This window comes from Sparassis crispa (genome assembly GCF_003851025.1).
Source record: "Sparassis crispa DNA, contig_000003F, whole genome shotgun sequence".
In the NCBI taxonomy this organism is placed as follows: domain Eukaryota; kingdom Fungi; phylum Basidiomycota; class Agaricomycetes; order Polyporales; family Sparassidaceae; genus Sparassis; species Sparassis crispa.
In genome coordinates this window covers 1,903,825-1,931,243 of record NW_020939750.1, presented here as the reverse complement: position 1 = coordinate 1,931,243, position 27,419 = coordinate 1,903,825, and the positions used below count along the sequence as shown (strand labels likewise).

Below are 27,419 nucleotides of genomic sequence, written 5' to 3'. Positions count from 1 at the left end.
CCGAGCCTCGAGACGCGCCAGAGTTCCTCGCGCCCTCCTGATCCCTGAAACACTTACCGGCATAATTGGCCCTGCTAGAACCCGAGGGCATGCAATAATATCTGAGGTATTCCGGCTAATCTCATGTCATGCAGCGGCCAAGTGGCGGAATTGCGTTGCCCGAATGGTGGGTTGGCATCTTGCGGCTCAGGAACGTGCGGCGCACAGTTTTGACCACCATAGGACACTCATAGATGAATATCCCAGACTGTCATGTCCTGCTCGTATCACGAATGCATGATTGGCATCCGTGTCCAGATGTCAGATACTCAGATCGCAGCAGCAGCGGAAGTAGATAGTACAATAAGTGTAAGCCGCACAATCGACAAACCATAAAACGGGACTTGCAAATTGGGCAGATCATGCGCCCCTCCTCGACGCGTCTGGCACCACCCAACGAATCGAAAAAAAAGCGGCGCGCAGGCCTTCCCTCATCCAGAACAGAGAGATCACCAGCATCCGAGGCTAGCAAGCCAATGCCACGCCACGCCACACTACACCATATCGTGACTCAGCGAAGCGCGACGCTTCTCGAACGCCCCGTCGCCCCCGCACGCCCCCGCTTCGTCGTCATCATGGCGATCTGTGCCGTAGCCACTACAAACCGTGGCCGAAAGCTCCCGGGTTGGGCGCACCTGCTAACGAGTCCCGCGAACCCATGAGCAGCGGACAGGGATGATAAGTCCCAGACTTTGTCGGCGCGGTGACGCGCGCAGTCATTCGCCACGCAGGACCGTCCAGACAGGAACCATACGTGCAGTCCCGCGACCGACGCGGGGTGCATATGCAATTTGTGCGGATGCTATTGGGCGAGCACACGGATATGCGATCGCCATAGAACCGCCGGGAACGATGCGACCGCAACGTCAACAAATCACCGTAAGCTGCCATTATCGTCGAGTGGGATACCACTGTGGTATTTGGCAGCGAACTCGAGCGAGGTGCCCACCACTTGTGAATAAGGCGTTTGCAGCACCAGCATGTTCCGAATCCTCGCCCCCGGGTAAACCGGGATGAATGCAGAGCAGCAATCTTAGAGCCGGACTCGCACAGGCAAATTTGAGGGTCCCGCTGCGCAACAGCAGGTTCCGGTTACGCACGGGCAACTGAGGCTGACAGAAACGCTTTTGAAATGAGATCCGTCGGACTGCCGCTGGCGTGGGGTTGGGCAGTGACTGGGCTCAGTGGCGCAAAAGGGGTCCGAGCGGTGGCTACTGTCGTCAGTGCAGGCACCGACCTGTGTGCATTTCTGAACCGGGCTGCGGGAAACAGCACTGGACGATGTAAAGGAAATACAGCACCAGCAAGCATTCGAGACTTGATGTCGATAGCACTGCATGTCGATGGTGTCCGCCGAAATGCAATGCTATCGGACCACTCATAACTGCTGCACAGATGAGGCTTTACGGCAATTGAAGGATATTCTCACCTCTCCCCGGGAAAGTCGACACCGATTTGGATTCAGGTCGTAGGTAACGCCAAGGTACAACCAAGGTATACCCAAGAAGCAGTGTCCCTGAGAAAAATGAGAGAGCCACACTCAACTGACCATTGATGAGCGGGCTCGAGACGCACTCAAATGACCATCGCACCGGCTTCTGAGTGAGAAGCGCTCGATTAACCACCGAGCGAAATTGATCCACTTCCGCCTGCGCATTCAACCGTAGAACACGACTATGATCGCGCGTGAGCCGGCGGGGGGGTCACGAGCTGCAGATTCCGGCTGTGGAGGATGCACGAAATTAATGAATGCGCATAGCACAAACTCGATAATCGGCGCACTGTGGCTCTTGCAAACACCTTCTGACCTGGAAAATGTCGGACCTATTCACAGTGGTGGTCTGATGGCTGCCCGAGGCGCGCGGTCCTCCTTGCACCGGCATGGAAAGCGACCTGCTTGCGCGGTCAGCACAGAGACGCTGTCAAACGCACGCATCTCCGCACGGCGTGGGTCCGAGGGTCACCATTACCCAAGCAGCTTTCGGCGCAGCGGTGTGCCGAGAGGCGCATATGCCAACCGCGCGAAGATTGCAAGACGCACACCTTTGTGGCGTTAGGTGGGAGATAGTCTCATGAATCCTGACTGATGCGTCCAGATAGTGCTGGCGTGCATGAGGCGTGAAAGTTGTGGCACCTCACCGAAACTTCCTGACCATAACCATCTTGAAACGGGAGCCTGAGTACGTCACCAGCGGGTGTCCGCTCAAGTCATCGTTTGTCCTGTTGCGTGCTCTCTGTTGCGTGTCCTCGTGCGCAGGAACCGTCAGTGAGTATACGTATACGGTTCAGTCAACTTCTACACGCGCCGCGGTGTATGATGGCGCCCATAAGCGCCTGCATGGATCTTCGATACGGGTAACCGCGTCAGTCGCGTCTCGGATATCCGCCAAGCAGTACACTGCGCAGGATGTTCGAGGTTCATTGCGAGGACGCTCATCTGGAGAAAGCGTGATACAGGATGCGGGTCCAAAAGGTGAGCCGCCGGCCCGCAGGACGAGAAGTTGGACGATCAGTAGAAGAGAGAAACGCCGCGGCGGATATCATGTTGGTTGCAAAAAATAGCAGAGCGCTCGCTGGCGGCTCGAACAAAGGAGTCATAAAATATTATTATTGTCTGGAGGAGTCATTATCGTGTCGAACGAGAGAAAACAGTCGCGTCTGCTCCTCAAATTGACGCGACGATCATCCAGCCCTCTGTCGATCTCCTTCTCAAAAATATTATTATGAGCACCCCTTCCCAGCCATCCGCCTCCGGCGTCGGCACTCCGCCCGTCCCCCACGGCGTAGGCAATCCCTCGGGAACGCCCCTCGTACTACCCACCCGCTCCTCACAAAAGGATGGGAACAGCTCCCTGGGCACCTTCGGCGTGCGCTCCCTGTCTTCTGCTCTTCGTGCACGTACTCACATCGCCGCCATGCCCCGCAGGTCAAGTCCGGTCTTGCACAGATGCTCAAGGTGTGTCCTCAGCCATGCATGTGGTCCAGTGATGCTCATATCGCCATCATGCACAGGGTGGAGTCATCATGGACGTCATCAACGCAGAACAGGCACGACGCTCTTCGGCGTACCTGACTATATGCACTTACCTTCCCGCAGGCGCGCATAGCTGAGGAGGCTGGCGCGTGCGCCGTCATGGCCCTCGAGCGAGTCCCCGCTGACATCAGGAGAGAAGGTGGCGTCGCACGCATGGTCAGTCCCTCTCGCTCACCTGCGCGTGACGCGCTCATCGAATTTCGCAGAGCGATCCCCATCTCATCAAAGAAATCGTCGACGCCGTGACCATCCCCGTCATGGCCAAGGTGCGCATAGGGCACTTCGTAGAGGCGCAGGTGCGTACTCGTCCTCCGCCAGGCTCGGCAGCGCATCCTCGCTCACCCGCGCGTGCAGATCCTGCAAGCCATCGGGATCGACTACATCGACGAGTCCGAGGTGCTCACCCCCGCAGACGAAGAGCACCACATCAACAAGCACCCGTTCAAGGTCCCCTTCGTCTGCGGCGCGCGCAACCTCGGCGAGGCACTCCGCCGCATATCCGAGGGCGCGGCCTTTATCCGCACTAAAGGCGAGGCGGGCACGGGCAACGTCGTCGAGGCCGTGCGGCACCAGCGCGCGGTCATGAGCGAGATCCGGCGCGCGACCATCATGAGCGAGGAGGAGCTCTACGCGTATGCCAAGGACATCCAGGCGCCGTTCCACCTCCTTAAGGAGACCGCCCGCCTGAAACGGCTGCCTGTCGTCAACTTCGCGGCCGGCGGCATCGCCACGCCTGGTGCGTCCTTCTCTGATTTGTTGTTTCTTGTTTCTCATCTGCGGGTCTCTCGTGGCACGACAGCGGATGCTGCGTTGATGATGCAGCTCGGGTGTGATGGAGGTACGTGCATGATATTGATGGTGCCCTGTGTTTCGACCTGACCTCGCGAGCAGTCTTCGTTGGATCGGGTATCTTCCATGTGAGTACGATCTCCCCGGCTGATGACCATCATGTCTGATGCTCTGTCGCCTCGCAGTCGGGCGATCCAGCAAAGCGCGCCCGCGCCATCGTCCAAGCAGTGCGTGTCTGATTGTGTCGAAGCTGAAGTGCTTGGTCTGATGTCGTCTGCAGGTAACACACTACAACAACCCAAAAATCTTGGCAGAGGTAACAGTGGTCCGCGTCACATTGTATGATGCCTTGTTCAAATATTTGCAGATTTCTGAAAACCTCGGCGCTGCGATGGTTGGACTGACCATGTACGGGGACTTTATTTTCTTTTGAAAAAAACTTACTGGTGGTGTTCTTCTAGTGATTCCAACTTGAAAGGCGGCAGGATGGCTGAACGAGGTTGGTGATAAACAAATCGCGAGACTCGCATTGCGCTGCGCTGCGAGTTCAACGGTTTATCCGCCTCCGGGCGTGTAGGTTTGGGCATTGGCAAGAAGAATAGTAAACAGAAGCGTAAGTCTCGCACGAAGCATGTACACTGTTGTGCCATGATAGTTAGAGCGAGTGAACGCCCTATTTGAATTGATTAACTTGGCGGGAAGCTTAGAGTGAACTAGGACTATGATGCCACGGCTGGTTTACGGTACAGAGCAGTAGCCTGCCGATGAATTTCCCGTTGCATGCCAATGGGAGTGTCAATGTAACTCAAACATTCACCGTCAGGAAACGAGGACCGTTCATAAACTAGCAAATATCATAGAGCAGATGGCTAGCGTATATAGAGCATTCACGTCGACGTAAGTGCCCCTTTGCATAGAGAAAATACACGAGTAACCAGCTACTCTATTATACGTGGCGAAGCAGACAATTATGCGTAGTTATCGGGCAAACGAATGGTACGGTAATCCTGATAACTAGACCGCATCGACTCCAGACCTCACTGGCAGTAGTCCAAGCACGGGCACAATGCTGGATTTGGCTACGCGTATCAACCCATAGAGGACGATGTCATCGAACAAGATATATCCAGGTCCAAGTTTCCACTGCGGGTCACCATATTCGACTCCACGATTTTTCTAATCATCGTTCGCATCAGAGCGTGGGTAGAAGTCTCGGAATTAATTGCCAAACTCTCACCTCTACGAATTTTTGCACTATCACGGCAACTTTCTGCACGACCTTTGCCGTCGAAACCACGCTTCCACCCGCATTCTTTAGAGTGATCTGGTTGTTGTAGTCTTCATAAACGCCGCCCGTCTCGGGCCTTGGCCACTAGAAAATCTGTGTCAGCGATGGTCAGAAATATCGAGGTAACTCCATACCAGTATCCGAAGGGACATCTTCGGATTCGTTGTTTGCTCCCATGAAAAGGCAATTTCGTTGGATCTCTCCAATCCCTCGCAGCGACCTCCCATTACGTCTTTCACCCTCACGAAGGGTCGTCCGTTCTGGCGAAATTGGACCAGAATGTACGGCTGAAAAGGTTGCTGGGGTTTGTAAACCGCTAGCGGGATAGGTGTTGGCTATGTGTGGTAAGCTCCCACTGACACATGCGTATTTGAATGCGAACATAATATACCTCGGCAGGTGCAAGGGCTGTCATCTGGGATGGACCTGCGAGTGCCTGGGCAGGCTCAGGGTGTGAAGACGCCTGATCTTGGTAAGTGTACTCCATTGGCAGATTGCCGAACTCATTGTAGACCTGGTAAGGAACCTGTAACCTGGGTGTACTGGGTGTATTATCTCTGAGTAGATTTGTGCATACCTGAGCGGAGTCGCTTGCGCTCTGGATATTCTCGGGCAAAAATGCTGCATGGGAAATGTCGGGAAAGCCTTCAAGGTAATCAGGCAGGACACCAGGGTCAAGTATGTTTATGTTCTCTCCCACAAGCCGGCCGTGAGAGGTGCCATGGTTCGGTTGTTCTTGCACTGGATGCGGGTCGTAGAAACCATCCGCTGGGGAATATTGCAAAGGGTTGTACGGCACCAAAGGAAAAGATCCGTCGATGCTGTCTCCCGTGAATGCGCCGAAGAGGTTCCCATCATTTGGAACTTGTTCAGAGTCCAGGTTGTCAAACCAGTCACTCGACGACGCATATAAATTGGAGCCGTCGTTTTCCATTGTCCAGAGGTGAGGAATATCGTTCGTTATGTCTTGTCGGGTAGTTGATGGGTATCACATCCCGCTGAAGCTGTTTTATAAAGGTCAAGTCTCCACCTAGTTGTGTACCACACCTGGTGGTTGCTCCGTGTTGTCCACCGATATGCTTGAAATACGGACCGTCGACAACGGACTTTGGAGGACATCCAGGATAATGGCCCGACATCGCTGGCTTCATGGCTCTATGGGGACGGCGAGTAGGGATATCCGAATTTTCACCACTGGGCTGGAGCGTCATCTACAGTGCTAATGTGCCATGGAAATGCGGATACAAACCCACCTGGAGGTCGCGCGGCGACATCAGTATAGCACGATTTCGACGCCATCGATGGAGTGGTGAGTTATCCACCTTGGTCCTGCTCCTGCGTCGACGTATTTCAGAGATCAGCCGAAGCGTGGATCGGCTGGCCGCTTCTGCTGAAAAGGTGAGAATGGCGGGTATGAACCACATAGCAAAACGTCCTACGACGTAAAGTGATCATGTGCCGCGGGCCCGGCGTGTTGTGCCACCGCACTATGGCCAACAGGATAGCAAATATTCATTAGGATATGTTGCCAGCATGGGTAGTGTCAGCAATTGCTGGTTATGATGATACACTCACCGCTATAAAACGCATGATATGCTGGTATCTGTTGGAATGCCATAGACGCCGAACCATGGTGTATCAGAACCCAGGGGCTTGGGCGCCAGTAGTGGATAGACATGGGCGTTACCGCACAGCAATTAGCTGTAGGCGCCGTATCTGTACTCTTGAGGAGGGTCATGCATCACTTGGAGAGACGGTCGGATTCTCGTACAACCCCATAATGAATTGCATGCCGTATCGGAGAATCGGTCCCAACACCTCAGGATAGTTGCCAGAAGGTTTGATAAGGCGTCTCGAGAAACTTTTAGCAGTCATTAGTGGTCATCGGCGGCGTACTGAAACCGACACTCACGTATGTTCCCTTCAAGTTGTTCGCGGACGGACGTTGTGACATAGGTCAAATAATTAAGCGCTATGGCTCGTAGGTGGAAGGTCAGGTTAGAACGGCGGGAGTCATATTATAATAGAGATGTGAGACTTTCAACTATCAGCTGAACGCACAGAAATAGACGTTGATTGAGTTGAACTTGAAATTGACGTCATGACTAGTTTGGACCTCGAGCGCTTCCGGTCAGCTCAACTGTGATCAACCACCACCGGATGTCAGTAGCACACAAACTGCTGTGCAGAGTAAATTCAGATAAAGCCAAAGTTATGCCAGCGAAGAATCCTGAAGACGAGCTCAAAGCTTTCATTGCTGTGAGCTCTCCGCTCCGTGTGTACGGAGAACAAAGCTGACGCTGGCGACACCACCGGCAGGAAGATCCTGACTCGCGGTACACCTTCCATAGCGAGCGAGACGCGTCGCAGTCCGAGATATGCAGAGAGGGGAAGGACAAGGAGCGAAAATGCATTATGGTTCGTGCAGACTAACAGCATACCTCGGCAAGGTACTGGCTGAGGTGTGGAATTTTATCTGCTAGCTGGAAATGTATTCGACGAAGATGTTCGAGGCGATGCAGGTGAGCTCTTCGATGTCTTGCGTTCTCCCGATGTACCCAGCGTGTCTCCGCCGGCAGGCCCAAGGCTTTTTCTGTGCTCTCCCCATGGATCCTTCCCGGACACACATGGAATGCAGACGTATCCCGAAAACATAAGCATGTACTCGTAACATTCGAGGCTTCTCGCCCACGGACCTCGTCTCCCTGTATAATTGAACGTAAAGCATTGCCAGTAGGCTAGGATCTCCGTGCCTCCCACTACACGCCCCACGCATTTGTGGTGCCCGCGAGCTCAATCTTGCGCGTGTAGTCTATCCCGAGTATCCCAGCCCGCGCCTTCTCCAGCTGCGCGTCCGCCAACGCCCGCCGCCTCTCGGCGAACCGCAGCTCAGTGGAAGCCATCTTCAGCTCGTGTAGCGTCCGTTTGGTCGCCCTGCTCAGCGCGGCGTACTCCGCGGCAAGGTGGGTGCGCTGGCTTCTCAGCCGTGCGATCTAGAGCGCGTGTCGGTGTTCACGAAGTATGCGGCATCATGTAGGACTCACCTCTGCCTCCTCAGGCATCACGGACAACGTGGACTTGGTAGGGGGGATGACTAGGTTATGACCAGAGATGTCTGGCGTGGACCGACCACCTTCGGCTGGCGTGCCGCTCGCTGGTGCAGGTGCGGTACCACGAGACCAGTCTGGCCTCGGAGGTAAGTGGTGTGGTGTGCGAGGTGAGACCGGGCTCGAGAGCATACTGCGCAAAGGGGCGAGCGGGGAGTGTGAACGACGACGGTGATGCGGGGCAGATCCACCTTCAAAGGCTTCTCTAGTCGAGCCCGATGGGGAGAGAATGTCCTCCATTTTGACGTCACCATCATGGTCGTATACGTGCACAACCTCTTTCCTTTTGCCTTTCGCGTCCGAATGGGGAGGTTCTATCGGCGACGGCTGCTCAGACGGTTCGCGTTTTATCGGTGGGGTGAGACTTCTGGACCTAGGTGATATCACTTCCGCAGAACGGGAGCGTGGCCTGTCTAAATTGTGACGGCGCGGAGACATCGTGCGCGAGCGCGAGCGAGAGGGGGAACTGGAACGGGAGAGTGTTCGTGAGCGCAGAGGCTCGTCACCCAGCTCCCCTGCTTCATGGATGTCTGTATCGGAAAGAGAGCGATCGCGACTGGAACTGTCATCCCGCCTTCGACGAGGGCTGGCGCTGTAGCCACGGCTCATGTCGCGGCCACGGTGGGTGTCGTAAGACGCGCGTCGACGTGAAGTCCCGAGGGATCTATCATCTACTCGAGGACTGCGAGGTGCAGAGTAGTCTCGTCTAGAGTCGATTGAACGCGAGCGTCCACGAGCAGGTTGGTCTCGTGTACGTGCATAGGTGGGTGAAGATGGCCGACTGTATAGTCTGCTCTGAGATGGAGTGCGTATGTGTGGAGGTGGAGATCGATCTTTGCGAGAAGGAGACAGTTCTGCTTGATCATCAGGAGCTAACAAACACACTCATTCAGTAAGTTCAGAGCACTTCTTGGGGGGAAGTGCGTACCCATACGTCGCGGGGGGGACTTCGACGGACGCGAGATCCATGTACGCTCGGGAGAATCACGCACTCGCTCTCTTTTAATGTCTTGGCGTCTCGGTGGGCTGTAGTCGCGCTCTCTGCGCTGGCGGTCGTACCCTCGCCGGTCGGGCTCTTCCCAGCGGCGCCACCGGTCATGCTCCCGTTCCCTATTCCATGCTCCTCTCTCTCTGCTCGACCCCCGCACGTACTTGTACTCATGTGGTGGATGGTCTCGCTCGCGCCAGTCGCGGTGTCCTGGCGGGCCGCGATCCCGGTGGACATCGCGGTATCGGTCGTCGTCTCGGCGGTGGTCATACGCCGCGACGTAGGAGTCTACCATGGGTGGGCGTGAGCCTCCTCTGTAAGTGTCCATCGGTCTTGGTGCGATATATGTGTCGCCCGTCGGTCTCGAGCGTGGTGACCTGGGGACGTAGCTGTCGCGAGTTCGGTGTGGGTACGTGCGGTCGGGCGTCGACATACGTGAAGGACGAGCATAGTGGCGGGAATCTGGAGGGTATCGAGGTGGAGGAGGTTGGTCGAAGTCGGGCTTGGGAGGGAGGTGAGACATTAAGTGAGAGTTTGACGGAAAACTCAGCCACGTTGATTCTACAAGAGTTGTTGTGCTTTGTTTGCCAAAAGCCTCTACGACTCAACGCCGGCGGTCCGCTTGCGATACTTCACTACCGCTTTGGGTTAATCGCCAATGTCGACGTCTCTATATCCCCTGGCATCGCTTGCGCAAATAGAGAGAACCCCGTCTAGTGAGGATGGCATACCCCATGAATTAGAACTCGATCTACGAGCGTATGGATGCAAACTCATCCATGAAGCCGGTATCCTTCTGCGACAGTAACTATTACGGTCCCGTGTACGATTATCTCACTGAATCTGAACGAATGTAGAAAACAGGTGGCAGTAGCTACTGCACAAATATTGTTTCAGAGGTTCTGGTTCGTCACGTCGATGAAGCAATTTGGCATCGGAGTGCGTTCTTCCCGATGCACCCATTTGCTCATGCCTCACTGTACCATCTGCAGGACGTCGGCATGGGCGCTCTGTACCTCGCATCAAAGCTAGAAGAGTGCCCCATCCGTATGCGCGACCTTATCAACGTCTACGACCTACTCCTCCAGCGTGGCGTGCACACACTCGCGTCTGCGCCCACAACGGGGCCGGCGGTACATCATCACTCCGACTTCAAGTACCCGCCGATGTCGTACTTCGGCAGCACGTTCTACGACCTCAAGGAGGCGCTCGTTGTCGCGGAGATGCAGATCCTGAAGCGCCTCGGCTTCAACGTGAACGTCGTGCTTCCGTACGGCACACTCATCAACTACCTGCGGGTGCTGGGTTTGACGAGCCGGGAGGACGTGTGCTCGCGGGCGTGGGGGTATCTCAACGACGCGTGAGTCCGGATTGCGTGTGTGTTCATCTCGGTGATATTCACGCTATTGTGCGTAGGTTGCAGACCCCCGTGTACGCGCTATACGCGGTACCAACAATCCTCAGCGCAGCGATCCTGCTGACGACGCGACACCTGGGTATCTCACTGCCGTCGTCGCCCACTAGCCGTTGGTGGGAGCTCTTCGACGCCGAGTGGGAGGATGTGTGGAGCGTGTGCGGGTACATTATGAGGCTGTACCGGGAACGGAGTGCGGAGGATCAGACACGAGTCATGCGCATGGTATCGAAGAAGGGTGTCCGCCAGTGGTTGGAAGAAAATCAACCCAGTGGTAATCATAGCTGACATATCTGAGGTGAGAACCCCCTGAACATCCTGGATTTCGCAGTCTGTGTGTCCACATCCAGGATAAGACACTGTTCCGACGCCCCACCAGTAGACAACCCTCGCGGTAAATAATTGCTTCGCTGTATCCTTACAGGTGTGACTGATGTGCTGAATTCTGCCCGTTCTGATTCGTGTCTCAGTCGGTTGCATTTCCAAGCAATTGATCACTCTTCGTATGTCAACGTCCTGCATTACCCACTCCTGATATTTCAATGAACACACTATATTAACAAGCAGGTACCATGAGTAATACCACGAGGGTAATGAACAGACGACCTGCGGAAACGAGGAAACAAGAGAGATGATAAGCGACAGTCTAACAACAAAAGTGCTGCAAGCATAGATAGTATGGCAAAAAGGTGACTATCCCCATGTGCGCCGCCATATTCCATGCCGTGTACAGTGTAGATGCTGAGAAAATGAGGCGAAAGGGGCGAGACGTTTAACAACACCCGCCAGCAGACTGTTGCTGAACGGTTTGACCCGGTGTGATGGTCGTTGACTTGCCAGTGCCACCCGAGGTTGATGAAGTGGCGCCCATACTGATAGTGGGAGTGTGAGAATTGACATGCATGAATGGTTACGCGAGGCTCACCGATCCTTGATTTGCTTGGCCATCGTCAGGAAGGCCTGCTCTACGTTAACGGCGTTCTTTGCCGAAGTCTCGAGGAACGGAATGTTCAACTGGTCCGCAAATTCCTACAGTAAAAGCTCAGCATTATTTGTTTGTGGCACAAATGTGCGCACTACCCACCTTGGCGACGCTGTATTCTACGACCTTCTTGTTCGTCATATCTGACTTGTTGCCAACAAGCAACTTGTTGACACCCTCCGACGCATACCGATCAATTTCTTGCAGCCATTGCTTGACGTTTGTGAAGGTGTCTGCAGGCGTATCAGTAAATTGCATTTGATCAAAGGTCCTGCAGTTCCTACCGTTATCGGTGACGTCGTAAACCACAATAATACCATGGGCACCACGGTAGTACGAAGACGTGATCGTGCGGAATCGTTCCTGGCCTGCCAAAAGAGTCAGTATGACGTGCCAACCGAGAATAACAGGGTTGGCTGTGCCTACCGGCAGTGTCCCACTACATCGCACCGTGCGAGCCCCAATGTCAGTAACCAAAAATTTCAAGGACACCCCAAATATCGATGGCACGTAATAGGGCGCAGCGCAACCTATTAGCGGCTCATGCACTGAAGCACTCACGATTTGCAGCTTCACTGTCTTGCCCTCAAGTTCGATGGTGCGAATCTTGAAGTCGACACCGATGGTGCTAATGTAGCTCTCAGTGTACGTGTCGTCCGCGAAACGCAGGAGCAGGCACGACTAGTGGTGGTGGAAGTCGGTTGAGAGTCATTGCGCGATAGAAATAGAACAGGCGGCTCACCTTGCCCACACCGGAATCGCCAATCAGGAGGAGTTTGAAGAGGTAATCGTATTCGCTGGTGTGCATGGTGGTGAGATCGTGTGGGAGGACGCCGGCGAGGGCTGTCGAAAGGAACGGGTGAGGGGAGGAGACGACAGTGGAGGTGTGCGTAAATGGCCTGCTGTTTCTGTGACGCTGCCGCGTGACCGGCAATTCCCTTCTATCCTCCTGCGGCCTGTGTTCCCGTGTCGCATCCAGCGGTGGACATATATCAGCTTATCATACTGCGGTGCCGTTTACTATCTGTTGTCAATAAGTCTAATGAGTCAACGTCAGTGTTCTCGGGACCACACGATGAAGTCATACCGTAATGCGTGGTACTTGCGCCTTCAAGCCTAAATTCGCCTAAATCTCCTCTGGTGCTCTCTGGCGGAAGGTCTTTACCTGGATTTTTATGTACACTTATCGCTAACCTGGTGTAAGCCCGGTACTGTGACTGGTTCAGCCTCCGTTAGCCACCATGGACGGCCGTGTCAGTCCTCGTGTCCGTGTTGCTTCTAATAGGATCGCTTACACGGAGAGATGTATCTACTCTGGACCTTGCAGCTGCTCTTATCTGGAAGTATCTGCACAGTTCTCTGCCAGTTTCAACTGGCGACGAGCGGTGGCGTCTCTATTCCCATCTTTCGTGTTCCCCGCCGTCCGTCTCTCTTGGCTCTAAGCGGCTTTGTCCCACTTTCCGATGCGAACGAGTTGTGAGTAACTACTGGTCACCTTCAAGGATTATTTGTAATGTAAATGTGCTCACTAGCGCCTACCTCGTGGACGTCATGTAAGTCACAAGTACTGTCATGCTGATTACAGTGCGCTATCTGACAGAGAAGTACGTGTAGATTCGGCGGACAGAGCTTCCAGCTTATCCTCGACACCGGGTCTTCTGATCTGGTCAGCCCTTGGGTAGACCATATGCACGTCTATTTGCTTACATACAGTGTAGTGGGTTGTATCTTCGAATTGCGACGAGCAAGATTGTCAAGGTGTCCCAAGATACAACGACACGTCGTCGCTGAATTTATCAGACGTACCATTCGATCTGAAATATGTCCAGGGTTCGGTTTCGGGCACCGTAGGAACTGAGACGGTCTCGGTGGGTTCGTTCGAAATATCTTCCCAAGTGTTCGGTGAGCGGGATGAATTTCTTGCTGTTATTGTGATGCTTATATCTTACCGACATGGGATATCATTTTACTTTCCTCCCAGCGTTGGCCAGCAACACCTCTGGACTTGACTTAACGGGAACGGGAAACAGCGGTATCCTGGGGCTGTCTTTCGCCGTGGAAGCTGCTATCCCGGACACTAGCGGGAGAACCTTCCTGGAGAATATCCTAGCAGCGTTCAGCGAAGACAACCGCTTCTTCGCCTTCAACTTAGGCCGAGGACAGAGCAACTCTTCCTTCACCATAGGACAGCTAGATACGACCTACGTCAATTCCACCTCTAACTTGAAGTTTCATCCCGTCTCATCTGCCGGTGGGGAAGGCTATAACTACTGGAAACTATCTATGCAGTCTCTGACCATCAACTCCACCGAGTTTGCTCTCTCGGATTCTCGCGTTACTGGCGCCTCCACGCCTATCAGTGTCCTGGACACTGGCACGACACTCATCTTGGGCCCTACGGACGACGTAGATCGGTTCTGGCAGTCTATCGGAGCCTCAAGAAAGACCGACGCAGGATGGGAAGTTCAATGTGATCGCAGTGTTATTGTTGGATTCGTCCTGGGTGACGACAGCAACAGGCAAGAGTACATCATCGATCCTGCGGACCTGAGTTGGAAAGAGGACGGCCAGGATGATGGTTGGTGTATGGGCGGCATACAGGCTAACGACGGAGTAAGCATGCTATATTGTCAAGCATCGTATCATACTCACCTTCCATCTACCAGGTCACTTCGGGAGATTGGCTTCTCGGCGACACGTTCCTGCGGGTATGTCTGGCATTCTACGTGCGTTGGCACGGTGTTGACCCTTCCTTCTGCCCTGAACAGAACGTGTATGTCACCCACCACGTTGCGACAAGCAGTCAGCCGCCCACGATCGGCTTATTTGGCCTGACGGATCCTGTGTCGGCCCTGACGCTTTTTCAAGAGGCACGGGGGAACGACACCAACGGCCCTGTCAAAGTACTCTCGAGCACCCATCAATCACACGGCTTGGGAGCAGGAGGCATTTGCGGGATTGCTGTCGCGGCCGGATTTGTCCTTGGGGCTGTGGTGACGTTCCTCAGTTGTCGCATAAGGCCGAGTTACAGGAGGTTGCGGGTAACGCATTGAACGCAGTTGGTCCATTACACTACTATCGCTAAGAGAATTTGTGGCCGCAGATAATGAGATGAATGCATATTAGCATGGATATGTGAATCACGATGCAGCGAATACTTCATGGTCACTCGACCTTCTGATTGCGCGATTAATGTATGCTGACTAGGAGCCCTGCAGCTGCTCGTACAGGCTCAAGTAACCTAACGCTGGTCGTGTCTGCTGCCAATCGCTGGCCACCCCACGTTGAAAAGACTACCCTGGTACGGCGAACTCAGCCGTCAACACATGTAGTCTGTCCATTATACTAGTAGGATTACTATCGTCCAGAAGGTCCGTGATTAAGATACAAGAGATGGGTGCATGATACTATCCAAAGGCGAATCGGGATACATTGGCTTCTTCACGGCCTCTCAGGCTTCTGACCCTGATTGATGGTGGGGTCAGCGTATCCTGGCTGGTAGCTCTGCTGGTATACGTTCGGAGGAGGGTTCATATACGCCGAAGGTGGTGCCTGCTGCCAGTTGCTACCCTCTCCGCGTTGGAAACCGTACCCTGGGACAGCGGGCTCCCATCTATCAAAACGTTCAAGCACATTGAGGCAATGGAATCCGCTCAAATTTGCTTACCCTGGTTGTATGGGAAGGTTCCACTGGCAAATGGTGCAAACCCATACGCGCTTCGATGACATGGGAATCAAGGGGACAAAACAGAGCTCAAACCAGAGCCTGGACTTGGCGGAGTGCACGGATGCTAAGATGTAGTTTTGGTAGGCATGGCGTTAAAAAAGGGGGGACCGGACATACCGTTGTTACATCTCGGGCAGATTCTGGGCGTTTGGTCACCCTCGGGTTTAATCTTTGTGGGGCAACCAACTGTCAGGTACATTAAGCCGACCGTCCATAACACAGACCAATCACAGAAACGTACAGATGATAGGCACACAGACTAGATAACAAATGAGGCAGGACACGGTCAGTTCTATCCATTCGAACACGAGAAGAATGTTTGCTGACAGAAGAAATCCATCAAGACTGCGATGCTAGTGAATGCTGAGTGAGGTGTGGGGTGTAGATGATTGTGTAGATGGTTGTGTGAGGGAGAAGTATTGCGGCTGCATCTACATATGTCCGGAGCACAGCGTTGGAGTCTGGACTGGAGCGCAGTCAGAATGACAACAACCCTAACCCCTACAAATATTAAAAGTCACGTGAAGGTTGAGATGATCGAGATCTCCGATCTGTGGTCCTACATAGGCGCGCTCTGACAATTCCGACACCATATGCATAGCATCTCCCCCCAACATAACACCGTGACAGGTCTGGTGCTGTAGCAGTTTTTCAAGCATGCTCTTTGATTGATGTTCTGCTTTGGAGATTTATCTCCGCCTGGCGCTCGCCTAGACGAGCTACGGTCCACATCCCAACTTCAAGTTGCTGTAACAGCCAGATCGACTTGAGCCCTCAAAATTTATAATGCGGTATGTTCATCCTAGAATACGTTCTAGCACTTAAGATACACGCTGGCTGACCTTCGAGCGCAGAATTTTCCTCCAATTGATGGGTGGCAATTTATCCCGGATAAATTCCCTTCGTCGTCAAATCAATGCATGGAAGCACTCAAGTAAGGTCTACATAACTAACACCCAGCCGTGCAGTGCTCTTGCTGTACTGCCATTTTGTGCTCTCGATCATCGTCCCGGTCTTGCCTCTCGCCGAACCCCTCCAGCCAGTGACTCGTATCTGCAGTCCGGAACGCTCGCCCGTAGGGGTTCCTCCGGTTCCGCTCTTCACTCTGGTCAAAATTCCATGCGTTCCTGCCATCGTTGCTGCCGTCGTTGATCTGCTGCTCTCAGGTTCGAATGTATCCTCATTTGTCTAAACCACGAGTTTGGTAAGTTCGTCTATCCCTTCTGCCTGTATCGTCTCTAGTCTCCACATGATCCACTGTTCAAGCAATGTGTAATGGGTACCTTTTTTCCACATGATTACCGTGTCATCATTCCGCCGGTTGAACCAGACAAATACCTGCCCGGTCCCGCTGCGTCATGATCGCGAGCAGACGATCTTGTCTCTCGATGCGCCATAATCCGCCCCACGAAGCACATACACCCCGACAACTGTGGACATCTGCATTGTATCTCTAGCTTTGCCGCGGAAGCAACGTATGACCGGGATCCCAACCCTGAAGAATTTTCAGAAAGCACTTATTCTCACCGCCCAATCAAACCACCTACATCAACTCTACGGTACTGCCGCCGTTGGACTACCATTACGTCTTAATTCGTTGTTGTTTCGGAAGGTTGGTTCTAAGGTTGTACACGCATCTGCTTCGCATGGTGCGCGTCATGCCGTGTTAGTGCCCTCGTGCACGATCCAGACTGATTTTCCCATCGCTCCCATATGAGCGATAGCTGAGGCCCACCCATGCCTTGCAGTCCGTTCTATGATGTCTCGGGCTCCCATGAGCCGTATCGCCCCTGGTCGGCAGAAGGCCAGATACCTATATCGAATGGAGAGAGGGAAGGTATATGTTTCTCAACCTCGTTCAGAAATTCGGTTTCCAGAGAGACTCCACGTATGACATAGTATGTCTGATATTTGGCACGAAGGATGCTCCAAAGTACTGAACATGCTTATTGGATCATAGTTCGGCTTTCTCAGGCAGCTGCTGAATTCCGGAGCATCACGCAAACCACCGAACGAAGCTCTCCTCATTGTCTAGGCCGACTATATGGGCGGCGGTCAACACGCGACCTAGTGCAGGCGGTACCTTGCGACACAGCTCGAAATGGACGATGCTGTGTACGGAGAGTCCCAGAATCCTGTCCTTCAGCGTCTCGATAGAAGAATCGCTTCGGAATGTCTTTGAACGTCTACTATCAAGAGTGCGGTAGAAAGAACGCAATTCACTTACTGCTTTTGCTATGTTAACAAAGCCATTACACATGCACAAATTGATGACACGAGCACCAGTCGACCCTTGGTGGTTTATCGGGTGTCCCAACGATTTTCGAAGATAGCGACGAACTAGGCGAAGGGTGTAACGATTCGACCATCAGGGGCGCCATGAGCTATACTATGTATGGAGCGCAGGAGAGGGTGAGTTTTCAGTGAACATCATTACAATATGAATAACTGACTATGGATCATCACATAGGTAAGGCATCTTAGGTTACGATGTTGCGGTCCCAGCTTCGTCGTTGGTTTGGGGGGTCCATGACTTTACGTTCTCGTTGCTGTTTATTTCTCAAACCCTGTCATTCAACCTTCGACGGACTTCATTCACCTCAACATTAATCTGCCGAACGATGGACATTATTCGACGGTGGCGAAGGCGGACAATCCACGCGTTATCATTGGAGATTCTACAGCTCAATGCGGCATACTGGCAGGAGACCGCCCAGACACTGAAAGACTAGAGGTCCTCCCCGTACTTGCGCAGCTTCAGCACTTCAGAAGGACTTCATCTCCTCGCTGCAGAAATTATTCCTCCCCTGCTGCTCTACCCGGGGACAGAGAATTCTGAGGAGCACAAGCTTGCAGGATATTCTCTGGTTGTCGTGAACTACATAGACGGCACGAGGATGTGAAATTCGGACAAGTGCCCCTCGCATGCAAGTGTTAGGCGTGTGGGTTGCTCAATACGCCGGATTGAGGTTCTGGCAGTGAAAGACCCGGAAATCAGCGCCAACGGGATGCTCGTTGACTTCGATTGGTGCGGGAAGTGTGGAGTCCGATGGGCCCTGATGGGCCTGAATATCCTCGACGCCAAATGTCCCGAAGGGGTGGAGAAAAGTGCATTCATCAGGAAGGAGCCTCATCTCGCTTGGCTACATCGACTGGTGAAATCGGTTAGCAGGAGAAATATGCAAGGCCTTGACGGTCGCCACTGTAATTCAATTTGTTTGTCACCTACATGTGCATGGATGGCATAGCCTTCCTCGAGTTTTTAATGCCGGCCCAAGAATTGTAAATTCATGTTTAATGTTATTTCACATTCAGCGTTAAGCGCCAGGAAAGGAAATTGGTAGCCTCGTGGCGCGCTTGCCAGTTTCCATTCTCCCGGCAACATTCTCTTTTCTGTGTTTTTTCCGCCGACCGTCGTTATTTCTGCAAACTGCTGTAAAAAATCTCAGGTGCGAGTCCTACATACAGTAGGGTTAGACGCGGATATTCCGAGGTACGAAGATTGGAGCAAAGTGTCTACCGTATCTACTACCACCCGGCGGAGACTGTGACTAACAGTAGGCGCCCTGCGATAATCCCGAATCCAGAGCGCAACATGCGCAGCATTCTCTCCAACATGAAACCATGCCAGGTCTAGTGCGGTAGCAGTGCGGCGTGTTGCTCTGCGATTGACACTCTATCTTGGAGATTTTCTTCCGCCTGGCGCTCGCTCAGACAGCGCATGGAACGGTCCACTGATCCCAACTTGCCTCTAGGAACTTGATCTAGTTAGCTCAACTCAGTTAAAATGCACTGCGTTTCTTGTGCGATCATATTGCTAGCTCGCTAGGGAGAGCCAGCTGGAACCTCAGACTGCAAACTTTGTTTATGGACGGAGGACGCCAACCAAATTCTCCCCCCTTCGCGTCGTCACACTCGTCAGATCGATGCACGGAAGCACGCAAGTGAAGCGTATAGAGCAATTGTCTGACCGTGGAGTGGTGCAAATGTATTGGCAGCATGCGCGCTCGGTCATCGTCCTTGTCTTGCCGCTGGCCGAACACGTCGAGCGATTGACTGGCTTCTGCAATTCAGAACGCTAGTCCATGAGATTCCTCGGGTTCCGCTCCAGCTAACTCCTGTCAAAATTCCATGCGTACATGCTGCCGTTGATCTGTTGCTGTCAGGCTCGAATATACCCGCACTTGCCTAAGCTACAGATTTGGTATGCACATCTGTCCCTTCAGCTCGTACTATCGTCTCTGGTCTTCACATGATTCACTGATAGATCCGGGTCAAAGCATCGTGCAATGCAGACCTTGTTGCCACATGATTCCCGAGTCACTCGTCCCGCCGGCTGCACCAGACAGATTGGCCGGCCCACGATGCGAGTAGACGATCTATTCGCGACTCGCCATAACCGCCCCACCAGGCAGATGCGCACCGGCAGTTACCAGTGCGCACACCTGCATTTAATCGATCCCCCAAGGCAGCAATGTATGCCCGGCATTGCCAATCCGGAGAAGAGGTTGCAGAACGCAAACTTAGTTTGGCCGCCCAATTAAACCACCTCAACTCTACGGCATCGCCCCCATTGAACCACCATTACGGCGGAATTCGTTATTGCCTCGGACGGCTGGTTCTACGATTCTACGTGCAGCTGCTCCGCGTGGTGTGCGTCCATGCCGTGTCAGCGCCCCGTGCACGATCCAGCTGATTTTCCCACAGCACACTTTCAGCGACCTGAGGCCAGCTGCAACACTTCATTCTAGTCGTCCGTGTTCCGTTTCTCGTGTTTCTGGTCACCAAATGTGTCGTCAATGAAGTGCGCTCATGACACAGAACTCCGTCCTTTGAACATATCGAAGGTGCAAGAACGGGAATGCGATGTGTATTAACAATGAGCGATTGCAGTGTGAGAGGTATGCTATGTACTGGTGATACACCATGGAATACACTATGATATACGATCTAAGGTTCGACGGCAGGATAACAGCTAATTACGCGAGATACAATAAAAGTGCAAGAAATCGTGCGCGCGTGCCGATAGCTATTGATAATGGTAGAATGGATGGAATAGCAAGTGGTTTCAGAGATAGAAACTAGGACGAAAAAATATACATAAATCCGAGTCAGTGGTAAAAGTCGCCCCCGCCGATATGACGGCTGCCGCTGTTCCCGGCGCTGGTTGTTGACATATTTCCAGTTCCTGAGCCTGAATGCGCAATCGTTCCGTTGGGAAAGACGACGCCCGCAGCGTCAAAAAACTGCGAGGACGAGAAGGTGGGTGAGTGGCTCGACGTTGCGGCCGGAAGAATAGCTGATTGATGTGGCCCTTGGGTATCCCCCATTCCCATGTAGCTGTATGGTGTGAAGAAAAACACCTGTTCGGAATCTGTCTCGTTCGTGCGCCCGGCAGACAGTCCCGTGCTACTAAGGACATACGTCGGTGAGGCGATCAGATCGTGTTTCGGGGGAAGAGCAGTATCGAGCACCAAGCCATTATGTGCAGGCACGTACGGTGGCGACCTGTTCGCTGTCGACGGATAGCTCCTGTATGGATCGGTACCGGAGCTCGTTGTCGAAATTGTAGATGGCCAATTCCCGTCCGTTGAGCAAGCTGTGCTGGGGGCTGATATCGATCCCAGTGAACCCGGGAAGGAGTTCAACGATAGTGGAGGGACACTGAGAGGTCTAAGCGTGGGCCGCCTCGAATAGGGAGCTTCGGACGTTGATGGCCGCATCGCATCGTTTGTGGGGCTGTAGCCAAAGCCCCTGGTACTAGGACGAGACTGTGATAGACGTGCTTCCCACACCATCCTCACAGTCTGTTCTCTCTCTTCGCTCTTCGAGAATGCCCAATGCATCTCATTGAGGGCATGCAGACACGTCTCGATGTCCTCGCCGTTGCCGGACTCCCCCGCCAACAGGAAACCTGCGAAGAAACACCCGTCGCGAATGAGCGCGGCATCGTACTTGAACAGTTGCTGGCCGATGTTCCTGCGGAGGATGGACACCACGTCACGGACGATAATCTGGCATCTATGGCTCGCCTTATCGTGCACGCGACCGAGGACTTCGTATTCGCGAGCCCGCATAGCCCGATGTGCTTCGGGAATCAGAGAAAGATCCGGAGCAGGTCTGGTAAGTCGCTGCTTGAGTGCCTCACGGATAACGTTGTCTGCATAGTTACTAGCATCAGCATGTTGTGGAGGATGATGATCAATGGCCGCACGCACGACACTCGAAGATGAACACCTATGGGTGACAAGTGAGCATGCTAGTAATCAGGTCAATATTCTTCGCAAGACTCTCACCTGCCACCCATCAATAAACCGTTCAACGTCTTCCGACTGCACGAAACCGGCGGTGCCGAATTGTCGCAACCCGTCAAAGTCCTTCCAGCATTGGTCCAGAGTCTGCCAGACACTTTGTAGCTTGTCCTCGTCAACATTATTTCTCTGACGGGCCTTAGGCCCAGTCAAGGCCGAGTGTAACTGCCGACATGCCGAAGCAATGCGAATAGGAATGGTGGCATACCGATACGAAAACGCGTAGCAAGCGGATGTCCCGGAATTGTCACCAAGAGGAGGCAAGGTGGCTTCGAACGATGATAGATCATCATCAGTTCTGCAGTTGAAGCTCAGCTGTCAGTCTTGAGTCCCAAAGACAATAAGGCTTACAGCAGTATACGACCCCCTCTCAGGGCACTGGTAACGCCATCGAGAACGTATGTATACCAGAAAACGCGCGCGCGGACTAGAGCGTCGACATAGTCTCCTTGGCCGCTGCTCACTGACGATACCGAGGCTAGACTACACAGCGTGTAGACTTGACTAATAGTGGCCTCATGCATTGCCTGCCAAAGATGATCCATGAAGCAGATGACAGCAATAATACAAATGGATCAATTACCATTCGCTCGACTGGGGATTGCACTTCTGAAAAGCCAAAACACGAATGATGTGAATGTTAGTAGAGATGGAAAAAGAACAAACGTACCTTGCGTGAGCGGCAAGATAAGCAGAAGCGCTCTTACGCCGTCCCAAGTGGGTTTTCGCAGTATTCCGTGAATGTCAACGAGGTAGAGTACCTCGAGGAGCATTTCGTTGACAATGTCTCTTCTTCGTCTCAGGTTGACTGGACCGTCGCAGACTTCTTCTACGCCGTACTCGTTGACCCCGAAACTGGCTGCCCATATCACGAGAAGTAACGCGATCAGCTGCCCCGGAACTTGGAGAGCATCTTTGTTGCCTTTGGAGAACTCAAAGAATCGCGGGCAAAACTCCATAGGCTCGATGATGGGTCCTATAATTAGAATCAGTGAACCTCCCTTCGACAAAAAGTAAGGACATCTACATACGCTGAATATGGAGCCTGTGAAAGAACGGGGAACTGAAGAATTCATCCTTCAACCCGGGAATGACGCTCTGAGGAGCCGAAACTGAATGGAGAGAGCTATCCTCGGACGCGTTCTGGCCATAGACGGCTCTGCAGCATGCAGGTCAGATGTAAACTCGGATCGGTATGAGCGGACACTTACTCGACTTGTTGCAGCCGCCGGCCGCGTCGAAGCAACTTGACAGCCTTGACTTCCGCGAATTCGTCCCTGCATGGATGCTCAGTACCTAGCATACGCGTCGACTGACTTGATAAGTAGTTCATACACGCATTTGAGACCGCGTTCGCTGCAGTTGGAGCATGGAGGGTGTTGGCCAGACGCCGAAATTGGCAAATCTTTCAGATCACAGCGAACTCTGCGCATTCGTTAAATACGTTTGGAACACGCGAAGTTGGCCGCTTACCTGCGCATTCGGCATGCTCCGCATGCTGCGAGGATGTCCAATCAATTTGTGGAGATAAGAGTGCCGAACTAGTACACCTACCACTGTATTGCTGACGCGATGACTTGGGTTGACCGGGCATTCGACGGGAAGAACTGGGAGAGTCAGAGTCCGACCTGCTGTTCGTCCTCCGAGGCGACATGGAGGTTCAGAAGAGAGGGGGAGGAGGACGCGCAAGTGGCGGAAGACGGAAAGTGAGAAGGGGGAGAAGGGGCGACTTTATAGTGACAGGGTCGGACATGTTGAAGTATTCGGAAAAGGAAGACGTCCCGATAAGGAGTTGTTGAACAGTTCTCGACGAAGGGGAAGAGGGGAGCTGCATGCGGCACCAGGCCGACGGAGCGTCTGTCCAACTTTTCCTGTCGCACTTTCGTCGCACTTTGGAAATTCGCGCTGATCGTCTGCCACCGCCAGCGGAGATTGGCCAAAAAACGTCGGCCCTCTGCGCTGCGCTCGGCACTTCATCATTCTCAATTTTGACAACGTATCGAGATCCACGTGGGGCCATCTTTAAGGTTCGCGTCGGACCAGTCCGTGCGTGATAGTCCCCTCCAACTTCTTTCGCAGTCTGTCGCATAGAACACACGAGCAGCAGCTCACGCTCAGCTTCTCAATCCTACCCAACAGCTTAAAACATTTTGCATACCTCAGCGCGGCGACGTTGGGTAAAAATACGATGCATCTCACCGACGTGACACCACAGGATTCCGCTTGTCCACGCTTCTGATGCTTCCGAGCGTTTGCATCAACATAGTACTTACGTACACGACAAACGGTGGACCCTAATGAATCGGAAGCCTGGGAAGAGGAATTCTACATGACGCTTCTAATGCATGTTTTGCGCACGTACACATGACGCTCGCGCCTCCCCCGCTATCGCACATAACCCCAACGGCGATACCGACGCATCTATGATACAGACGCTCCAAGGCCACCGGGATTCTGTGAATTCTCAGACGTAGAAGACACCTTCCATTGACTGTTGAGAAACGCGTCGATGTTCTTCGCAAGATACACGTGTCTCGGTCTATACTCCCGTTGCCAATGCAGCGAAACCACCCGCCTTCGTGATCGCTCGACGCAGCTCACCAGGCGTTCGTTGGTCGGCGTTCAACTTCCTGTCCCGAGCCATGGACTCCACGTCGTCCTTGTGCTTTTGTATCAATCGTCGGAGAGTCGCCGCTTCACCTGCAGAGGTGAACCGTGGCGGACGTTTACTACCACTTGCTTTAGAGATTTCCTCCAAGGCTGCGTAACGGACGTCAGTAGGGGTCGCATAATAGATCATTGGGGCATTCGGTGATTTCTCAACTAAATGGGCTCTTACCTTGGACCACAGGGGTGATTGTCGCGTTGTTCAATTGCTGGGTACTCGGGTGCGATCCCAGTCCGACCCAACCTGCCAATTGTTCGTCTCGGGTCGGATCAGGTAGATCGTCGAGCATCCCATCTGCTGGTGTTTCTTCGGCTTCTTCCTCTCCCATCTGAACGTCCACGATGTTCCCATCCTCGTCCCGGATGATTCGGCCATACCCTTTCGGTACGCTATTAGACGCGGGTGCTGCGCTCGACGAGGGCTCTGGCATCGGCGAGTCGGCGCACCCAGACATATGCATATTCAGAGGCTTCTCCACTCCGCCCGATGACGTGGGGTTCAGAGAAGTAACGAGACCCAGTGCCTCGTAACTGCGAGGCCGAGGGACAGTTGGTTGGCTGATAACCGCGTGAAAAATCTTATGCTTACTTCTGTCTAACGGTTTTGTGGTTATCCCATGACTCCTGCAGGACTTTGGGAGCACGGATCGCTGTTGAATCAAGATCCTTCAGTGAACATTGAGTGCCAATAGAATTCAACGGCAGGAGAAAACACGGACGAGATTGTTTTTTTAGTATTTTCTTCGCCCGACGCGAATGGTGCACGGGCTTGTGCGAGCCAGATCGCAGTTTCCTTCGTTGCCGGGGATTGGCCATTGTTCAGGCGTTCAACCGGTGAATATGACAGAATCGTTTATGAAGGTCTCCCGCGAGACGCAGTTGAGCCGAGTACTAGACGAGATGGACCACTCAGATTTACGGCGGAGCCAGCTTTTGGGAGCACGAAGGTCGTTTAGCGCCCGTAAGTGGCACGCGGCAGTTGCCGAGCCTCTGAAGCTGAATTCCGGGTCCGCACGACGCGAACATTCGTTGACCATTACCACGTAGACGCTTCTCCCTTCACCGCAAAATACCTCTGTAGAGCGTTATGTCTCGGGTACTGTTCCAACGAACACCGATTCACAGAATTTCGTTGAACGTAAGTGTTTATCTTGTTTGCGTGCGTGACTGTCTTACCTCTTGACTCCAGTTAGCGCGTACATGGGGTACCAGCGCCGGTTGGTGGGGAGTTGGTGCGGGGATCTATGTGCTCTACGTATGTTTTTCGGGCACATGCTTGTTATCTGTCTGACAGAGGAATGCACCAGCTTCTCTCCGTGACGCCATTGGTGAAGCGTGATTTCTTGTCGAAAGTACCCTTGGTGAGTCGGGCAGTGCAGAAAAGTTCTGTGCGGGTATGGAAGGTCGCTGACCTTGTTTCATTTCATATCAGGTGGGGAGCTACTACGCGGATAAGATTCCTGCGTCGGACAAGCCGTTCTAGGACATGGACCAGCAATACGGTTACTGCCCATAGATTTAATCATTCATTGCGTAGCTTCGCGAAAGTGACTCCGGCGGCTACGACGAAACGATGCATACGAACCCACGCGACGTAAGAGATGTTCTATTTACATCTACAACTTCGAGAGTGTACCCTGCATACCATGTCTGGGAGCAATTCCGCCATGACTGGTAAGGTCGACGCCTAGCTTGCCTTCCAACTTCTTCAGAGCTCCAAGCGAGTCGCCTATAGGAACTTCTGTGAACAGTGCGAGAACAATAGACGATGAATAACAGAATCCCGAATGTATGCGCACAACAAACTCACGAATTGTTTCCATTCCAAGGTTCTGCGCCACCTTCAGGTTGCTGCATTCCAGAAGGATACGTAAATGCGGCTTCCAGGGATAGCGTAGCGGTGTGACGTACAGTCCGAGGTCATCCAAAAACACGGCTTCCGATGGCAGAATATCATTCCTCTCGCACGCGAGGACATAGAACGCGCGCTCGGGTTTCCTGATACCAGTTGAGATGAACTCGCTGTTCCACTCTCGTCGTGAGACTAGCGCAATCCGACATACCTCATTCCAAAAGTGCTCGAGTCGCAAAAGTCATCGAAGAGCTCCCGTAGACGGGGTGGAGTGGGACCTTCTTGCCAGCCCAAAAACTCAAGCTCGGACTCGATACTAAAATCAGGGTATTGATCTAGCGAAGGGGGTGCATCTCCAACCATGTCCCTCTCGCTCTTGCCGAAGTTGTTCGTGAGTGCTATGACGCGCCATCGCCCAGAGGCTAGATAGTCGCACACCATGAGCTTGATGCGCTGTGTGGGTCATGACATTGAGGCTGATGACCTACCTCTGATACGACGTATTGCGTCCACTATCCGCTCATCCCAAGAGCCGCTCTCGCGCATCATTCGACCGAAAAGCTGAGGTACCGTGTGAGTCATGCGCACCGATATGCATTCGAATCCTGTTTACCTCGCGCCCATCGATGTTGAGCGTTTGTGGAAGTTCAGGGCACTCTGTCAGACACCACTGTGAACAATCCGCAGCACGGGAATCAGTTGATGCTAACTGACGACGCACCAATGCCCTTCCGCTTGCAATACTCAGCGTACCACACGTTTCCACGCGTGGTGTCGGAAAGCTCACGACCGAAGGCGGCGTAGAATGGGAAGAGCGATAGCTCACCGCGCTCGAACTTCTGCCACGCGCCCTGCGAGCCACGGCCTGTTCTGTGAGATTGAACATCTTAGCGTGTTCGTACAGAACTAAATCCGAGACCCAACACACATGGAACAATTGATGTAGTTGTACGGGATGCCACGCTCTCGTTCATACTTGGCAATGGCGATGAGGGGGCTACGGCAAACTACCCCGCCAATCTAGGACAAGCACAGACACCCATCAGCGCTGAAAGCAGGAAGAACAGATTCCCAGAAACAGAAGACAAGCTGTAGATTCGTACATCAAATATGACAGCCTTGAGATGCGGGGAAGTCATTTCGACGCCGCATGGAAGGACATTGAAGCTTGAAGCTTGAAGCTCTTGCTCATGCTTCGGGCACTGCTTCGGCAACGAGAGG

General features: G+C 53.2%; 12 protein-coding genes across 12 annotated transcripts; 5 read left to right on the top strand and 7 right to left on the bottom strand.

Annotated features, from left to right (window-relative positions):
- Positions 1-2,762: 2,762 nt before the first annotated feature.
- On the top strand, positions 2,763-4,369 carry SCP_0407420 (Probable pyridoxal 5'-phosphate synthase subunit; the record flags this gene model as incomplete). Its single annotated transcript, XM_027757470.1, has 12 exons — positions 2,763-2,906; positions 2,966-2,995; positions 3,052-3,087; positions 3,137-3,229; positions 3,280-3,369; positions 3,428-3,809; positions 3,873-3,911; positions 3,965-3,990; positions 4,048-4,089; positions 4,143-4,178; positions 4,230-4,270; positions 4,324-4,369. 12 exons carry the CDS (start codon positions 2,763-2,765, stop codon positions 4,367-4,369), a joined length of 1,005 nt encoding a protein of 334 aa, XP_027613271.1.
- A 507-nt stretch (positions 4,370-4,876) lies between these two features.
- SCP_0407410 (hypothetical protein) lies at positions 4,877-6,084 on the bottom strand (the record flags this gene model as incomplete). Its single annotated transcript, XM_027757469.1, has 5 exons — positions 4,877-5,038; positions 5,100-5,234; positions 5,285-5,485; positions 5,542-5,676; positions 5,728-6,084. The coding sequence occupies 5 exons, from the start codon at positions 6,082-6,084 to the stop codon at positions 4,877-4,879; spliced, it is 990 nt and encodes a 329-aa protein (XP_027613270.1).
- A 1,280-nt stretch (positions 6,085-7,364) lies between these two features.
- Positions 7,365-7,807, top strand: SCP_0407400 (hypothetical protein; the record flags this gene model as incomplete). The annotated part of the gene is made up of 4 exons (XM_027757468.1): positions 7,365-7,409; positions 7,470-7,568; positions 7,634-7,672; positions 7,730-7,807. The coding sequence occupies 4 exons, from the start codon at positions 7,365-7,367 to the stop codon at positions 7,805-7,807; spliced, it is 261 nt and encodes an 86-aa protein (XP_027613269.1).
- Positions 7,808-7,909: 102 nt separating this feature from the next.
- Positions 7,910-9,768, bottom strand: SCP_0407390 (hypothetical protein; the record flags this gene model as incomplete). Its single annotated transcript, XM_027757467.1, has 3 exons — positions 7,910-8,143; positions 8,195-9,129; positions 9,186-9,768. 3 exons carry the CDS (start codon positions 9,766-9,768, stop codon positions 7,910-7,912), a joined length of 1,752 nt encoding a protein of 583 aa, XP_027613268.1.
- Positions 9,769-10,163: 395 nt separating this feature from the next.
- On the top strand, positions 10,164-10,947 carry SCP_0407380 (predicted protein; the record flags this gene model as incomplete). Its single annotated transcript, XM_027757466.1, has 3 exons — positions 10,164-10,184; positions 10,238-10,605; positions 10,662-10,947. 3 exons carry the CDS (start codon positions 10,164-10,166, stop codon positions 10,945-10,947), a joined length of 675 nt encoding a protein of 224 aa, XP_027613267.1.
- Positions 10,948-11,431: 484 nt separating this feature from the next.
- SCP_0407370 (GTP-binding protein) lies at positions 11,432-12,449 on the bottom strand (the record flags this gene model as incomplete). Its single annotated transcript, XM_027757465.1, has 7 exons — positions 11,432-11,531; positions 11,585-11,688; positions 11,744-11,874; positions 11,926-12,009; positions 12,068-12,080; positions 12,203-12,322; positions 12,384-12,449. 7 exons carry the CDS (start codon positions 12,447-12,449, stop codon positions 11,432-11,434), a joined length of 618 nt encoding a protein of 205 aa, XP_027613266.1.
- A 495-nt stretch (positions 12,450-12,944) lies between these two features.
- Positions 12,945-14,694, top strand: SCP_0407360 (acid protease; the record flags this gene model as incomplete). Its single annotated transcript, XM_027757464.1, has 7 exons — positions 12,945-13,117; positions 13,174-13,194; positions 13,256-13,307; positions 13,360-13,543; positions 13,623-14,254; positions 14,308-14,349; positions 14,410-14,694. 7 exons carry the CDS (start codon positions 12,945-12,947, stop codon positions 14,692-14,694), a joined length of 1,389 nt encoding a protein of 462 aa, XP_027613265.1.
- A 388-nt stretch (positions 14,695-15,082) lies between these two features.
- Positions 15,083-15,708, bottom strand: SCP_0407350 (hypothetical protein; the record flags this gene model as incomplete). Its single annotated transcript, XM_027757463.1, has 5 exons — positions 15,083-15,254; positions 15,309-15,432; positions 15,486-15,554; positions 15,610-15,627; positions 15,696-15,708. 5 exons carry the CDS (start codon positions 15,706-15,708, stop codon positions 15,083-15,085), a joined length of 396 nt encoding a protein of 131 aa, XP_027613264.1.
- A 4,771-nt stretch (positions 15,709-20,479) lies between these two features.
- On the bottom strand, positions 20,480-23,273 carry SCP_0407340 (hypothetical protein; the record flags this gene model as incomplete). The annotated part of the gene is made up of 11 exons (XM_027757462.1): positions 20,480-21,528; positions 21,587-21,605; positions 21,665-21,977; positions 22,031-22,206; positions 22,263-22,288; positions 22,350-22,655; positions 22,711-22,838; positions 22,891-22,956; positions 23,015-23,104; positions 23,153-23,177; positions 23,234-23,273. 11 exons carry the CDS (start codon positions 23,271-23,273, stop codon positions 20,480-20,482), a joined length of 2,238 nt encoding a protein of 745 aa, XP_027613263.1.
- Positions 23,274-24,218: 945 nt separating this feature from the next.
- SCP_0407330 (Nucleolar protein) lies at positions 24,219-25,162 on the bottom strand (the record flags this gene model as incomplete). Its single annotated transcript, XM_027757461.1, has 4 exons — positions 24,219-24,439; positions 24,519-24,877; positions 24,936-24,996; positions 25,066-25,162. The coding sequence occupies 4 exons, from the start codon at positions 25,160-25,162 to the stop codon at positions 24,219-24,221; spliced, it is 738 nt and encodes a 245-aa protein (XP_027613262.1).
- Positions 25,163-25,433: 271 nt separating this feature from the next.
- SCP_0407320 (predicted protein) lies at positions 25,434-25,829 on the top strand (the record flags this gene model as incomplete). The annotated part of the gene is made up of 4 exons (XM_027757460.1): positions 25,434-25,484; positions 25,536-25,601; positions 25,654-25,707; positions 25,779-25,829. 4 exons carry the CDS (start codon positions 25,434-25,436, stop codon positions 25,827-25,829), a joined length of 222 nt encoding a protein of 73 aa, XP_027613261.1.
- A 133-nt stretch (positions 25,830-25,962) lies between these two features.
- Positions 25,963-27,337, bottom strand: SCP_0407310 (HAD-like protein; the record flags this gene model as incomplete). Its single annotated transcript, XM_027757459.1, has 9 exons — positions 25,963-26,087; positions 26,157-26,197; positions 26,258-26,344; positions 26,410-26,620; positions 26,687-26,759; positions 26,812-26,855; positions 26,920-27,068; positions 27,127-27,218; positions 27,302-27,337. 9 exons carry the CDS (start codon positions 27,335-27,337, stop codon positions 25,963-25,965), a joined length of 858 nt encoding a protein of 285 aa, XP_027613260.1.
- Between the last annotated feature and the right edge of the window lie 82 nt (positions 27,338-27,419).